At 44.9% G+C, this 16010-nt stretch overlaps 1 protein-coding gene and 1 pseudogene across 2 annotated transcripts; one reads left to right on the top strand and one right to left on the bottom strand.

The window, feature by feature from the left end:
* Nucleotides 1-63: 63 nt before the first annotated feature.
* On the top strand, nucleotides 64-8362 carry RBM7 (RNA binding motif protein 7). Its single transcript, XM_079929997.1, has 5 exons — nucleotides 64-187; nucleotides 1082-1244; nucleotides 1885-1972; nucleotides 4754-4844; nucleotides 6650-8362. Exons 1-5 carry the CDS (start codon nucleotides 92-94, stop codon nucleotides 7010-7012), a joined length of 801 nt encoding a protein of 266 aa, XP_079786123.1. The 5' UTR covers nucleotides 64-91; the 3' UTR covers nucleotides 7013-8362.
* Nucleotides 8363-12582: 4220 nt separating this feature from the next.
* On the bottom strand, nucleotides 12583-14657 carry LOC307190439 (nucleus accumbens-associated protein 1-like; annotated as a pseudogene). The gene has a single exon. The product of its transcript is annotated as a nucleus accumbens-associated protein 1-like (transcript).
* Nucleotides 14658-16010: the final 1353 nt, after the last annotated feature.

Here is a 16010-nt window from a genome sequence, read left to right on the forward strand (position 1 = left end):
TGGGAGCGCGAGGACGTGGGGTTTCTGAGAGTGCGCAGTGGGTGCGTCGGCGGTGAGCCTTCGGCCTTTTTCGGGAGGGGGCGATGCTGAGATGGGGGCGGCGGCAGCGGAAGCGGATCGTACTCTCTTTGTGGGCAACCTTGAAACGAAAGTGACAGAAGAGCTCCTTTTCGAGCTTTTCCACCAGGTAAGCGGCTGGGATCAGCCTTTCCCTTTCGTTTTCCGGCCCGGGTAGGGCCCGGCCCAATGGCCATCCCCGCTTTCCTGGCTTAAGCGGCACGGTTCGTCCCGGCACCGGACAGGTGGGCGGGCTGGAGGTGGGGGTCGCGCTTAGAAAGGGAGGCGCTCGCTACGTGTCGCTTTATTAGAAGGATCCTGGTTAGTTCAGGCCGAAGTAACGACTAAAGGTGGTGGAGGGTCCTCTGTCGGGCATTCACGTGGTAAAGAGTCAGTGCTCTTAAGCGACCTCGTACGCGTGGGTCCTTCGTTGAGCTGTGCTTTTCCTCTTCCTGCTTTTCTCATCTTCCGCTTGTAAATTTTATTTCAATTTCTTTCTTAGTATCCGTTTTCCACTTAAGTTTCTTACGAAGTTGCAGCAAAGACAGACTCATAAATACTCTGTAGGAGAGCGGCACTGTAGTGTTTATGTATTAAAATCTGTATCAAGATGCGTTAAACCTGTTCCCTCCAGTTCTGTCTTTCAACAACTGGTAATGTTTGATTAGTCGATACAAAAGTGAATTTTTAGTCCAAGAAAACTACTTTCTCTTGATAAAGGTTAATTTCCACGCAGTGGGATAATGATGGATGTTGGTGGCCTTGTTAAAGTCATAAAGTGCTGTGAAATGTAAATTCAGTCGGTGATTGGGTTTCCGGTTCCTTATGGGCTCCCTCCCTCCAAGTAAGTTAATCTAATTTTCGGTCATATCTATAGGATCTTTAACCGAGATGGAAATCCGAGTGTATCCATTTTTAAAATTAGAGTCCCTGGTTACATTTTTGAATTTTTTAAACTTTGTAAAATTTGATTATTTTCCTGAAACTGCCTTACTGAAATTCTGAAAACTTTTTTTGTCTGTAGGCTGGGCCAGTAATAAAAGTGAAAATTCCAAAAGATAAGGATGGTAAACCAAAGCAGTTTGCGTTTGTGAATTTCAAACATGAAGTATCTGTTCCTTATGCCATGAATCTACTTAACGGAATCAAACTTTTTGGAAGGCCCATCAAAATTCAGTTTAGATCAGGTAACTATTCACTGATGATGTTTAGGAGAGAGGTTGTTTGCCGCTTTGTTTTTAATTTTATTATTTAAAGAACCTATTTTTGGATGAAAATGCTTTAAGCTTTATGAATAGTAAACTTTATATATCCCTGAAAATGGGTAACATTGACAGTATGGATTTTGAAAGCTGTAATTTTAAAATGAGAGTTAACATTTCAGTTTGGGTTTGTGAAAAGAACATAAACCTTATTATTAAAATGACTGAGTTTGGGTTCACACTCTAAAAGCACAAGGATTATTTCCTGAAAATACTTTTCCTGACTGCTTTGTAATTTACTTTTACAAATTCTGATGTGTGATCATGTAAGGATGAAACTTTCCTTGCAGTCATTCTCACAATTTAGTGTGGGGATCAGAATACTATGGCCAGATTGGGTATTTATACATTGGAAAGTACGTTATTTGGAACCCTTTGCTTTGGGTATATTTGGTATTAAACACTTAACAATTTTCACTCTGATGAACTATAAAGCAATTTACTGAAATTTGAGGTTTTCACTTTTAGCCTATGTCTACCTTTTTTGGAGTGATTGGGCTGAGGGATACAAAATTTCAAATTAAGTTTTTTATCAATAAGAATTTCTCAAATTGTTTCATTTCAGGAAGTAGCCATGCCTCACAGGAGGTCAGTTCGTCATATCCCCAGCATCATGTTGGAAGTTCAAGCCCTACTTCCACATCTCCTAGCAGGTAATATTTCTCACCTATTTTTAAAATCATTTATCAGGAATTTTTTTAGGCAGTGACTTCAAAATGCATAATGAGTGATTGGTTTCTTTCTTTATGCTCCTACCTCTTTATTCTTCTGCTATATTTGCTATGTTGGATTATAGTTATATATGTATCTATTTTAAGGGGACTATAGGCCCCTTATATATAGTTCCCTTAAAATAGATACGTACATAACTGTATTTATGTTCATTTGTAAAGACATACCCACACCCTCATACATGTATATAACTGAGACGAAATTTCTCAAAACATTACTTAGCCTTACTACTTGTAGTATCCTCTATTTTCTATTTTATTTTATTTTTCAAAAAATCACATTAGTTTTATGACCACTAAATGGTTGTTGCTTGCAGTTTAAAAATACCTGTTAGTAAACAGACTACTGGACTAAGAGTTCATAGAATTGGATTCTGGATCTGTCTCTACCAATTGTGTAATCTTGAGCTAGTCTATGTCCCTGTCTTTCCATTTGTAAGGAAAAGAAGTTGATTTGAATGATCTCTGAAATACCTCTTAGCTACTGAGGATTGGAAGAGGTACCATATTTATATTTACTAATAATTTTCTTTGGGGAGGCTGATATTTTGCCAGGGACGGTTTCTTCCCGGTATGTCCATAGAGCTATTTATCAATTTATGGCTTCATTCAAGAAAGAGTTAACAAATACCTGTCACCTGTCGGGTTCTTCACCAAGTCCTTTGCACCTATGATCTCATTTATTCCTCACGGTAGATTTATGAGGCAAGGATTATTATTATCTCTACCTTATGTATGAAGAAAATGAAGGTTGGGGGTTAACTTGCTCAAGCGTGAACTGCTCATAAGCAGTGGGCTTGTTTTCAAACCCAGGCAATGTGATTGAGCACACCCACCATGATACGAGTAGAAAGTTTCTAGAAAGTTTTAACAAGGAGAGGTAAGTGAATGAGGACTTGAAAGAGGGCAGTGTACCTAGATCATAATGAATAGAAAATGGAGAGTAGTAGATGATACTGTTGAAGTAGATAGAGGCAGAAGATACAGGGTCTTTCTTACAGGTCATAATTAGGATTTTGGAATTTCACCCTAAGAACAGTAGGAAGACATTGAAACGTTTTCAGTAGGGTAGTAAGAGGAACAGGTTTGTATTTTAATGAGTTAGTTGGTTGTACTGGGAGAGAATGGATTGAAGGGGACAAGGGTGACTAGGAAGCTGTTGGTAGCAAGGTATTGGTGTTAGTAGCAAGGAAGCTATGGGAGTGAGGTTGCTGCTTTGGATTAGGGTGGTGCCAAGAGCTGGAGAGAAGTGGGCGGATATGAAAAGAGTTTGGAAGGTGAAAATTGTAAGAGAGCAGTAATGTGAAAAGGGTACCCTCTTAGAGTCTTTTCTTGCCAGCTGAAGTTAATTGTGTTTAAATGCTTTTCAGTGTAGTTGGAATTCGAAGCATCTCTAACCACTTTTATGGACTCTTGAAAGGTATCTTAGGTGGAGGGAAAAAAAAGAGTTTTTAACCCTTCTTAGAAATTCTTGGGGAAAGAAATATGCAAGTAAATACTGTAGTTTTAATCAAACACTAGAGTGTACCTGATTTTTATACTCTCTGTAAGTAAAATTATACTTTTTACCCCCTTAGCATACAGGTACGTAATCCGATTTGAGAAACCCAAATACGGCACTTCCCTGGCGGCCCAGTGGTTAAGAGTCCGCACTTCTACTGCAGGGGGCACGGGTTTATTTTATATATATATTTTTATATACATATATATAAAGAATAAAAGTTCTTTTTAAAAAAAGTAGCTTTCTTTACAGCATACAAATAAAATCAGTTCTGCTTAAAAAAGAGAAGAAAACCCAAAATAAAAAGATCTAAACTGTAAGATAAATCTTGATGATTTGATTCTTGGTGATTTAATTCCAAATCTTGGTGATTTGATTCCAAAGGCATATTTTAAAATAAAATTAAAACCTTTCTGAGTTTTTCTGTAGAGCAAGTTACCTCTATAGGAAGTGAGGAATAAGGTTTAAGTCCTTAAGATTAATATTCTTTTTATGTTACAGAACTCCTTACTCCCCCAAACCTATTATTCTTTCTTCTTATCTCAGTAAAGGTCTACCTAATTGCTCAAGCCAAAAATCTAGATTTTTATCTTTTAGTTCTTCTGGTTCCCTCACCTGTTATGTCTAATTGATCAAATCCTTTTCATTTTAGTTCTCGGTCTAGGCCTTTGCATTACTGGCCCAGGTATTGACAATTTTTTTTCTATAAATTGACACAATTTTTTTTTCTATAAAGGACTAGTTTCTTCTGCCATTGTAGCACCACACAGATAATACCAAAACAAAAGAGCCTGGCTAAGTTCTAGTAAAACTTTGTTTACACAAACTGAGTTTGGCACACAGGCTATAGTTTGCTTCCCCCTGCACTAGTCCTTCCCTCAGCTGGAGTGTGTTGCCTCCAGGTAATCTTGTTCAGCTGTAACTTCAAATGTCTCCTTTTTAGAAAGGCCAGTCCTGACCAGTCAAGCTAAAATAGAACCGCCTATCTCTCTCACCTCAACTTGCTGTTTAGTCATTTCTTACTATGTCTTTATAACCATGTGAAATTGTCTTGTCTGAATCCTTACCCCAGCTCCATGAGAACAGATACCTTGTTGGTCTTGTTCATTCCTGTCTTTGAAGACTGTGTCTTGCTCAGGATTGGTATGTAGTAAACATTTACTGAATGAATGATTATATGTTGGTTTTCTTACTTTTCACAGGTACGAAAGGACAGTGGATAACATGACTCCATCAACACCAATAATTCAAAGATCTTTTTCTTCTTCAGAAAATTTTCAGAGACAAGCAGTGGTAAGCTGATTGTTCAACTCGAGTTGCTAAAAAACTCGTACTTAGTTAAAACATTCATTCTTAATTCTTAAGTTCATTTCTTAAATTTTAGTTAGACTAGCATGATCTTTGTAGATCACTCATTTTAGTTTTCACTGGCTGAAATATATATTTAAAAGATTGAAGATAAAAAGAAGAACTGCTTGTCACATTTGTATTTTTCTTTAACCATTGTTGGTGTGATGTGTGTGTGTGTTGCAAATATTGGATACTCATTCTCTGATGTTCTTGCAACCTGTGCCGAGTAACTTCTCATCACGTACTGTTTTTAATACTTAATACGTTAATATACTACAGTCTTCTAGTCCACCTCCCTTGTGAACATGCCATTTTTTTGTGTAATAATATCACCAATGATAAAATCTTAAGTATCTTTTGCTATTGCATCTTTGTCTTTGATCAGTCTCAGATCCTTCATTCTTTTCTTTTTCTTACATTTGTTTCTTCCTTTTTATTTTCTTTGCCTAAATCACAATCTTGAATTGTGGTCCCTAGGCTTTTGTATTGCACAGGTCTGCAGAATAAAAATATAAGTGAAATAAAATAAAATTGAGAGACCAATATAAAGAGATATCAACTTTTATAAACATATTATATATTTTTCTTATTTTGCTGTAGACCATTAAAAAAAATCATCATTAGCTAATGTCTGTCCACAGGCAGAATTTGGGAACCACTCGTCTAGTCACTTAGTACTTGTATCTATTTTCTTCTAACTAGTCCTCTCACACACCATTTCAAAATTACTATTATAACTCTGTTTTGCTTATCTTCCTGGTGATTTTTTTAATATAAATTTCGTATTTTATTTATTTATTTTTGGCTGCATTGGGTCCTCGTTGCTGCGTGCAGGCTTTCTCTAGTTGCGGCTAGCGGGCTTCTCATTGCAGTGGCTTCTCTTGTTGCGGAGGACAGGCTCTAGAGTGAAGACTCAGTAGTTATGGCGGCGCATGGGCTCAGTTGGTCCGCAGCATGTGGGATCTTCCCGGACCAGGGCTCGAACCCGTGTCCCCTGCATTGGAAGGCGGATTCTTAACCACTGCGCCACCAGGGAAGCCCTAGCCTTGTGTTTTTGCTCCCATTATCTGATTCCAATAAACCTTTCTAGCTTTACCGTCCATTAGTCATGGCTCATGAGATCTATAACCTGTCTTAGCCAGAATTACTTGCTATTCTATGAACTATTCTGTGTTTCCCTGTTATTTTTGTTTGTGCAGTCTTCTTTCCTTGACATACCTCCCCCTTAAAATATTTTCCTTAAAAAAACTCCATCCAGGGAATTCCCTGGTGGTCCAGTAGTTAGGACTACACGCTTTCACTGCCAAGGGTGTGAGTTCGATCCCTGGTTGGGGAACTAAGATCCTGCAAGCCGTGCGGCATGGCCAAAAAAAAAAAAAATTACATCCATACTTTTAATACTCAGATCATAGGTCGCCTTCATTAAATCCTTCCTAAAGATACTGAGCTTTTGCTTTTAATGTGTTCATCATACAGTGATTTACATTATAGTCGTTTTGTATTACTTCTTCCCTTCTAAATTATATTCTGGAGGACAAGGAGTAGTAGTACAGATATCTTGTAGGTATACATTGGAATGAATGAAGCTATTGTACTACTTTAGTTGTGTTTACCTTAAGATTCAGCTAGGCAAGAATGATTTTGCTTTTCCATTATTGTGTTCGTTTGACCATGGCTTGATATCTGTTGCCTTTGCTATCTAGGAATATTTGTGGTTAACACATTTCCTTCTTTTTCTCTTCGCTCAGATGAACAGTGTCTTGAGACAGATGTCATATGGAGGGAAATTTGGTTCTCCACATCTGGATCAATCAGGATTTTCCCCATCAGTTCAGTCACATAATCACACTTTTAACCGGTCTTCAACCTCCCAGTGGCGCCAAGATACACCATTATCACAGCGAAAAGTCAGACAGAATTCTCATACCTATGCAGTGGATAGACATTATAGCCGTGAACAGCGTTACACTGATCATGGGTCCGACCATCATTACAGAGGAAGCAGAGATGATTTCTTCTATGAAGAGAGAAATCCCGATGGCTGGAGCCATGACTATGATAACAGAAGAGACAGTGGTAGAGATGGAAAATGGCGCTCATCTCGACACTAACAAGTGTTAAAAGGATGTTTTCATAGTGTCATTCTAGGCCCTTTTTGTTAAGTTGTTTCTGGGAATGTTTTCTTTAAAAAAGTCTATAGAGCAGGTTTACAAGTTGGCACATTTCTTTATAAAATTTTTAAAACCTAATTGCAGTCCAATACAGAAATGAGAATTGTGGTTCTAGTTTTATTACATTAATAACCTTTCACCTCAGGGTTTTAAGAAGAGGAAAGGGTTTTATGCTAAAGAAAGTGCACAATTCCTAATCATTTTAGACAATTGAGGAAGGGATGTATTATTTGGATTAGTTGTATTATGAAGCAAATATTTTAATTATCTGTTACCTTTTTGTATTACAAGAAATTTCTTGTTAGGGAATCAGATTTTTGGTGTATATAATGGAAAACATTCAAGTTGATAGTCTGAAATGACTCAGTATTTTGTTACTAAACGAGAAAATGTAAATTCAGTGATTCATTTTACTAACATTTGAGAAAACCTTTTGGTCAAATTTGGGGATAAATCATATTATTTAACTTAGAGAACTTAAGTGTAAGTTCTGTGACATGATCTTGAGTTTTACTGTAAGTGAGCATACAAGTATACATCTACACATGCTATTTCATTGTAAAATTTTAGAATTTGCTCATTAAAACATGTTCAATGGGCTTCCCTGGTGGCGCAGTGGTTGAGAGTCCGCCTGCCGATGCAGGGGACAGGGGTTCGTGCCCCGGTCCGGGAAGATCCCACATGCCGCGGAGCGGCTGGGCCCGTGAGCTATGACCGCTGAGCCTGCGCGTCCAGAGCCTGTGCTCCGCAACAGGAGAGGCAGCAACAGTGAGAGGCCCGCGTACCGCAAAAAAAAAAAAAAAAAAAAAATGTTCGATGTATGACTGAAGTCACTCAGGAAGTTAAATATCTCTAAATGTATTTTTTTTACAGTAAAAATACAGTGTTAATGTAAATCTTTTTCTGGAAGAACAAAAATGTAAATGCATAGTCAGATAAAATAGTGAAATGTTTTACTGAAAGTATTCTTTTTTGGGAAAAAAGGTTCATGAAACCTTTAAGTGCTGCCTCTTATCACTCAAATTTCTAAACTTTTAACATTTTCAAAGTGCAAGGACACATTTTATTATGGAGATTGTACAGGGTTCTTTTTTGTTTGAACATTTGAAAGAATTTAGTCTAAAACACTTTGATTTAAAATTTTTAAAATCTTGTTTAACAAAACTTTTATGTATCAATATGCCGTTTCCCTTTCATTGTAGAACTTGTTTATAAAAATTAATTCCTTGAAAAATTTGGATTCTTTTTAATATTAACTACAACATTTGTACTATGTTGCTTTTTAATATATTGAAAACAAAAAGGAGGGGTGTGTCTTTTTTTTTTGACATCACTAATATTGTACACAAAAAGCTAGCAGCATACTTTTATTCAGTGATTGCGTGGTGTTAGAGTATCCTGAAATATACCTTTTGAACATATCAAACTTCTTTTTTAGAATCAGATTTTCAGTAACACATGGTTTATGTTTCTGAGCACTGTAAACTAATTTAGTTACTCTCCCTAGTCTCTAGGAGTTTGTACATTTGGTTTTCTCTGTTTCTAAATGCATGCAGCTTTTCTGAGTCCAGGTAAATGGAGCTAGCTATCCAATTACTCAGCACAGAGCGTTCAAATCAAGTTTCTGTTTGCTTAAGCAGTTTCATAGTAGAAGGATTTGTTTCCAACGAGCCTGTTATTTTCAGGTGTCTGACCTATATGAAAATTTACTCAGTAGCGTTTGTAGATATTAACAAAGATTAATACTGCTTTATTGCAACTTATCTGTGGCTCAGATCTGTTCCTGTTGATTCACAGGTGACCCTGGTCCAGAATAATTTTTTTCTTTTTTAATGGTTTTTGGGACACCCCTTCTGAGGTTCCAGTGAATCTTTCACTTCACCCTCATCCAGTTGAAAGTAACCAGACTAAGTATATGTACTGTGTAAAGAGATAGAACAAGACAGCCACAAAGAATTGAATATAGCTGGTGAGACAATTCACCGAGGTATTGAGAGCTGCAGGAGTAGAAAGGAAGAGATTGTTTTTATGGAAAGCAGTTTCTCCCAGAGTGTGTTCCATGAAACAGTACTCTCACAAGGTGTTCTGCAAAAATAACAGGGTTCTGTGGTCAAATGTATGGTAAACATTATGTACTATCTAACACTGTGACTCTCTCTTAATGAGAAGATGCCATAAAGCTGACAAGTGCTGCAGTAATGTTTATACCTAACAGTATTTTTTGAACTTACTTGACCCTTTCTTTACCCTTTAATACATAATACATTAAGATCCCCCCAAAGAATCTCTGACTCCACCCTTCTCCATCTAGTCAATCATCAGAAAATTTTATACCACTTTCTGATTACGTTGTGTAGGCTCATCTTATCTGTATCCACTGCCACCATCCTAGAATGGGCAATCATCATTGCAACAGGGTTATTCCAACAGCACCCTAATGTTTGCGTGCTAATTAATGTATTCCTATAGTATTCCCTGTATTTCTCTTACAGCCTTTTTATTGTATTAAAATTTTATTTTTATTTGTATCTCTCTAGATGTCTCCATGAAGTCCAGGACCTCATTTTTTCACCACTGAATTCCTAGTATTCAGTGCCTGGCATATATATAATACATGGTAAATTTTTGCTGAATAAATGAAGGAACGTTTGTCAAATAATTGAAAAAAGGAGGCTTCAACACTGAAAACGTCTTTGGTATAGATTTCCGCACCCTGAACCATCATTGCATCCTGTTATAAAAATTGTATCACAACATACTGTGCCTTTGATACACTCTAGAATTATGTTTGTTTTTCAGGTTGTTAAGAAGTTATTGGATCTGTATTCATTAAGGTTTTCTTAAAATAATTGTTTACCTTAGTTGGGTTTTGGAATTGTGGTTCTGTTAGTTTTGTAGAATGAATTTATATCTTTTTTTGTTTTTTTGTTACAAAGGCATTTAGTTTATTCTCATCAGTATCACTGATATTCTCATGGTTCACATTTCCCAGGGCGGCTCCTCTTCTTACAGTAGTTAATGTTTAATCTCACTTATGGGCCGGAGGAGGGGCTGGGCCCAGGGCAGGGAGGGTGTTGGCACTCCACGCGGACGAGGCGGGTGATCTGTGCTTCGTGAAAGAGACATGGGTGAATGGGCGGCCGGGGGACGTGGAGGGGGGCCCCCAGAGTCTTTTTTGCATTGGTCAGTGATTCTCCATTCATGTTCCATCCTGGCTGCCCGGGGGTGGGGGTCCATGCAGCTCAGGGCAGGGCAGGGCCAGGGGAAGGGAAAGCAGGAAAAGCAGCAGGTCGCCCAAGAGGGGGAGGCAGGGCGGGAGGGCGCAGGGGTGGCTCCTGGGGTAAGGCACAACCCTGTCTTTGGCTCTCCTGGTGAGGAGTTTCCTCCCCTGCGCCCCTGCCCCGCCCCTCTCCCCCGCCCCTCCCCAGACCTATACACACAGTCCAGGGAGCCAGGGGCACCTCCTGGAGTCCCTGAAACAAGAGCGCTCTGCCACCCAACCCCGTGCTGCAGGGGCTCGGAGGAGGGAGGGGGCAAGCCCCACCCGAGGACAAGGCCAGGAGGGGCTGGACAGGGGCCTGCCCAGGACAAGGGGGTGGGGAGGGAGAAGACCCCAGTCCCACACAGCTGGTCCCCGCTGAGGCCTGGAAGGAGGGGAGCGCCCGGGGACTCCTGCTTCCTTTGGGGTCTGGCTGGAGCCCCAGCCCACCCTCGGCCTTGGTCGGCCGGCAGCTTGCCAAGTGCCAGGATGTTGTGCTTTAGGATCTACTCTGGGGTGGGGTGTCGAGGCCAGGATGAGGGGGCAGGGGAGGTGCGACTAAGGTGCTCGTGCTTTAGCTGGGGCTGTCGACCCCCACCCCCCCGCCCCACGCACTCGGGCCGGCTGAGGGCTAAGGTACTGGGGCTGGGCCAGGAAAGCAGAGCGCCAGGGCCCCGCTGGACTGACCCTGCCCCTCGCAGCAAGCAGATGTCAGGAAGGACCCGCTCCCCGCAGGCTGGCAGGGGCTCCTGGGGGGGGGGGGCACAGGCCTCCAAGTCAGATCCCAGTGGTCCAGCTGGCCCCCACCCCACCTCCTGTAATCCCCTTGCCTTTGGAGAGAGAGAGGCTGCTGGGAGCAATGGGCTAGTCAGACTGCTCGGAGACAGAGGCCTTGAGAACCGGGGCTGGAGACAAAAATGTGAACTGCGAAGAAATGACATCCAGCGTGTGTGGGGAGGGGTGCGGGGGGGGGCGGTTAAAAAACAAAAAGAACCCTCCAAGTTTACACGTAGAACTCAAAAAATCCACAAAACCACTCACGGAGCTAGGCAAGGATAGAAAGAGAGGAATGGTAAAAGAAGATTCGGCAAACGATCTGTAACCATGAAGCGGACCCGGCCCTGCCAGGAGCTGGACTCAGCCAACCGGACCTTGCAATGTAGCCCTTGGGGGGAGGCCCTGGGGTTGAGTGTGAGCCGGCCAGACCCACGGGAGCCCAGGCAGAGCGGGGCCTGGGGGGCCCCCCTCGTCAACGCGCGCCCCCACTCCACACACACGCGCACATTCAGCCTGCCCCCGGCTCCCCACTCCGTCCTGCCTTCCACAGCCCCGAGGACCGAAGGGGACATCAGACACGGTCCCGTTGGTTTGAAAAATAATAGGAATCTTATACTTCAATATTTCATTAGCTAAAAACATGTTTTAAAAAGTATGTACAGGGGCTGGGGGCTGGGAGCCCTGCCTTGGGGGGTCGGGGGTGGGGTGGGGAAGGGAGGGAAAGGCAGCAGCTCCCCAGCCTGCTCCCCTGGGTTCCACCCCTGGTCCTACTGCCTCTCACGTCTTCATCTGTTTAAAAGGAAAACTTCTACACACGCACGCCCGCACACACACACACACGCACACCCACACGCTTCTACGAGCCCCGGAAACCTCTCCTTCTATCCTCAGAGACCCTCAGTCTGCCCCCAAGGGCCCCCCTCTCAGGACCTGCCCCTCTCAGGCCCCAGGGGGCTGGTGGCGGCAAGAGAGGCTGAGCACAGGTGGGGGAAGAGAAGGGCGCTGGGCCTGCCACCGCCCGCCACCTTAGGTCGGTCATGGAGTTTCTCTGAGCCCCAGTTTCCTCAGCTGTAAAACGGGCAGTCCTCATGGCCGCGCCTACCCCAGCCCCCAGGCGCAGGGCCAGACGAGGGAGGCAGGAAGGTGCTTTTGGAACGTGGAAGCACTGGGAGGTGGTGGCGGGAGGGGTCCTGAGAACCCGGGGCCCCTGTGAGTCCCAAGGGGCTGCAGGGGGGCAGAGGCTGAGGAATGCTCCGGCTAGGTGGCCCAGCGCCTGGGAAGGGGGTCTTCCCAAGCCCCCCAGGCCAACCCCTCCCTGTGCCTGGCCTGGTGAGTGGGGAGACAGTTGCTCGGGGTTAGAAGAGGGGGAGCAAGAGCCGCCCGACTGTGCACGAGCGTGTGTGCTAGAGAAGGCAACGCAGATCTCGCACCACCTGCCGTCCTCTCCCAGCCCGGATCCCTGATCGGACTGGGGTCAGGGGGTGGGACGGGGGGTGGGGGGTGGGCAGAGGGGCCGGAGCATGCAGTGCCCCCCGCGGGTCCTGGGGAAGGACAGACAGTAGCTCGTGCCCAAGATGGCGGGCGGGTGTGACAGGAGGGGGAGTGTGACGGCCCCGCGGGAGAGTCCGGTGGGGGGGTACTGGACGGCTTCCTCAGCCGAGGGGCCGGCCTCGCCGTCATGGCTGGCCGTCTTGAAGCCGTGCTCCACACCCCTCTTGTCCGGCTCTATCTTGCCCGTGTAGCTGACGAAGGTGGTGTAGGCGTCACCCTCGGCCATAAGCAGCTTGACCTTGGGGGTCCAGCTCTTCCTCACACTCGGCGGGCGTTGGTGCACATGTCGGCTGCGATGGCGTTCATCTCGCTCTCGTTGAAGCTGGGAGCAAAGTTCTGGCAGTAGTACTTGACAGCGTGGGGGACGCGACCATCCAGTGGTCTGCTGCTGGAGCTGTTCCTGGAAGAGCGGACGCTGGTGCCACAGCTGTTGGCCAGCGTGTTCCGGTCAAAGAAGGAGGCCAGGAGACGCCACAGCAGCACCTTGTGCCGCGTTCCCGCGCTGACGTGGCAGTTCATGAGCTGCGCCCGGGTGACGTACACGCTGGTGCCTGTTACCAGCTCCAGCTTCTCAGAGGGGTCACCCTCATCATAGAGCCTGGGGTGTGGCAGCGGCTGCCGATCTGGTTGATGAGCTCAGCAGGGAGAGACGCCAGGTCTTGCCGCACTCGGATGTGATTCCGGGACTCGGGGGCTACCTGCTCAGGGAGGGCCTCCTCCACCTTCTCGGCGGTCTGGCCTACATTCATCATGCGGTACATGGCGGACATATAGCACATCTGCCGGTACTGCTCGTCTGTGCCCTCCTCGCCCACGTCCTCCTCCTCCTTCTCGTGGTAAGAGCCGCGGCTGTCGCTGGTGTAAGCGCTTGAGATGCCCGGGCTGGTCCGCTCCGACGTGCTGGGCCCACTCACCACTCCGCCTGCCGCTGCCGCCACGCCCCCCGCCGGCTCCCCGCCCCCTGCCCCCAGCCACTCTGGCGCGCTGTGCCGCCGCCACCGCCTGGGCCTGCTGGGGCTGCCGGTTGGCGACCAGGCCCGGCGCGGAGAACTTGGCCATCTTGCGGCTGCCGTTGCCACTGCAGCCACCGCCGGCCTCCTTCTGGCTGCTGTCCCACAGCCGCTTGGCCACGGGCGTGCACTGCACAGAGTCCGACTCCTGCTGTTCCGTCTTGACGCGAGACACGAGGGGCAGTGGGGTGCCGCAGGCCGGCCAGCTCGACGTCTGCGCCACAGGGCTCTGGGGCTCGGACGAGGGGCCCTCCTCGGCGTGCAGGCCCTGGGAGTCACAGCGGGGTGAGCTCACCTTGAGGAAGAACTCTGTGCCCTGCTCCATGATCTCCTGGATCTGCAGGAAGCCCGATGTGTACATGAGCAGGAACTGGTCGCCCATGTTCATGCTCAGCCGGCCCATGTAGCGGAAGCTGAGGCTCTGCTGGAAGGACTGGGGCTGCAGAGCCGCCGGCAGCTCCACCACCGCACTCCGGGCTGCTGTAGGACAGGCCCCGGAAGTAGGAGCTGCTGGCGGCCAGCACGGCCCGGTGGGCCTTGAAGGCAGGGCCCTTGACCACCACCGAGACATCACAGTATGGGCCCTGCAGCCGCTGCTCCTTGAGGCACTCCAGAATGCTGTGGCCGAAGTTCGGGATCTGCATCTGCAGCGTCTGGGCCATGGCGGCGGCGGCTAAGCCGTGGCCGCGCTCCGGGGGCACCCGGCCAGCTCCTCAGCGGCGGCTGGGGCCGGGCCTGGGCCCGGGGCGCGCCCTCCTGCGCCGGAGCTACGGCCCCCGCGGCCTCCGCTTCAGCAGCAGCGGCAGCCGCGGCGGCCATTCATTGTGGGCCAGCTGAATTTATATCTTTATTAAAAATCAACATTTCCTCTGTCTTTCCAAATTAATGGATATAGAGTTGTACCTAGTATTTCTCATAATTTTTGTAAACCTCTCTCTCTCGAGTCATAGTCCAGTTTTAGCGCCTGATATATTTCACCTTCCCTCCCACACCCTGTTCAAGCTTGCTAGACTGTACTGTTATACACTTTATATTTATGTGTGTGTGTGTGTGTGTGTGTGTGTGTGTGTGTGTGTGTGTATGCACGTACCCCACGCAGAATTGTTTTTGTTTGTTCTTTGGGGTTTTTTTTGTGGTTACTGTTGGTATTAAAACATAGATTTTCTTTTAAGAAGATTTAAATAAGAAAAAAATCTTAACGCATTTTCCCAAAGTTACCGTTTCTGGAGCTCTTCATCCTTTTGTGTAGCTCCGTTTATCCATTTGGTATTCGCCTGCTTGAAGAACCTGTTTTGATAGTTCTTATAGTGCAGTCTTGCTGGTGATGAACTCTTTTAGCTTGTCCATGTCTGAAAACGCCTCTTTCACATTTGTTTTTGAAATATAATTTGTCTGGGTATAGAATTCTAAGTTGACAGTTTTTTCTTTTCCCCTTTTAATACAGGCATACCTTGGAGATATTGTGGGTTCCGTTCCAGGCCACCACTAGAAACTGAATATCACAGTAAGTGAGTGACAAATATTTTGTTTCCCAATGCATACAGAAGTTATGTTTATATTATACTGTATTCTATTGTGTACAATAGCATTATGTCTAAAAAACCCCAGTGTACATACCTTAATTTAAAAATCCTTTATTGCTAAAAAATGCTAATCATCTGAGCCTTCAGCGATTTATAATCTTTTTGCTGGTGGAGGGTCTTGCTTCGATGCTGATGGCTGCTGACTGATCAGGGTGGTGGTTGCTGAAGGTTGGAATGGCTGTGACAGTTTCTAAAAATAAGACAGCAATGAAGTTTTGCTGCACTGATTGACTCTTCCTTTCACGAATGATTTTTCTGCAGCGTGCGATGCTGTTTGATAGCATTTTTACCCACAGTGAAATTTCTTTCAGAATTGGAGCCAATCCTTTGAAACCCTGCTCCTGCTTTATCAAATAATTTTATGTAATATTCTAAATCCTTTGTTGTCATTTCATTAATCTTCACAGCATCTTCACCTGGAGTAGATTCCATCTCAAGAAACCACTTTCTTTGCTCATCCATAAGAAGCAACTCCTGATCTGTGGAAGTTTTATCATGAAATCACAGCAATGTCGTCACATCTTCGGGCTCCACTTCTAATTCTAGTTCTCTTCCTATTTCCACCACATCTGCAGTTACTTCCTGCACTGAAGTCTTGAACCCCTCATTCATTCAGGTTGGAATCAGCTTCTTCCAAACTCCTGTTAATGTTGATATTTTGACCTCTTCCTCTGAATCATGAATGTTCTTAATGGCATCTAGAATGATGAAGCTTTTCCAGGTTTTCAATTTACTTTGCCCAGATCCATCTGAGGAAT

The sequence above is a fragment of the Stenella coeruleoalba genome (genome assembly GCF_951394435.1).
Source record: "Stenella coeruleoalba genome assembly, chromosome: 8".
Taxonomy (NCBI): domain Eukaryota; kingdom Metazoa; phylum Chordata; class Mammalia; order Artiodactyla; family Delphinidae; genus Stenella; species Stenella coeruleoalba.

Excerpts from the sequence above, each read along its gene's own strand:
- RBM7 (XM_079929997.1), top strand. The coding sequence starts at position 92 with ATGGGGGCGGCGGCAGCGGAAGCGGATCGTACTCTCTTTGTGGGCAAC. Across the intron at positions 188-1,081 it reads TTTTCGAGCTTTTCCACCAG|GCTGGGCCAGTAATAAAAGT; the intron begins GTAAGCGGCTGG and ends TTTTGTCTGTAG. Across the intron at positions 4,845-6,649 it reads ATTTTCAGAGACAAGCAGTG|ATGAACAGTGTCTTGAGACA; the intron begins GTAAGCTGATTG and ends CTCTTCGCTCAG.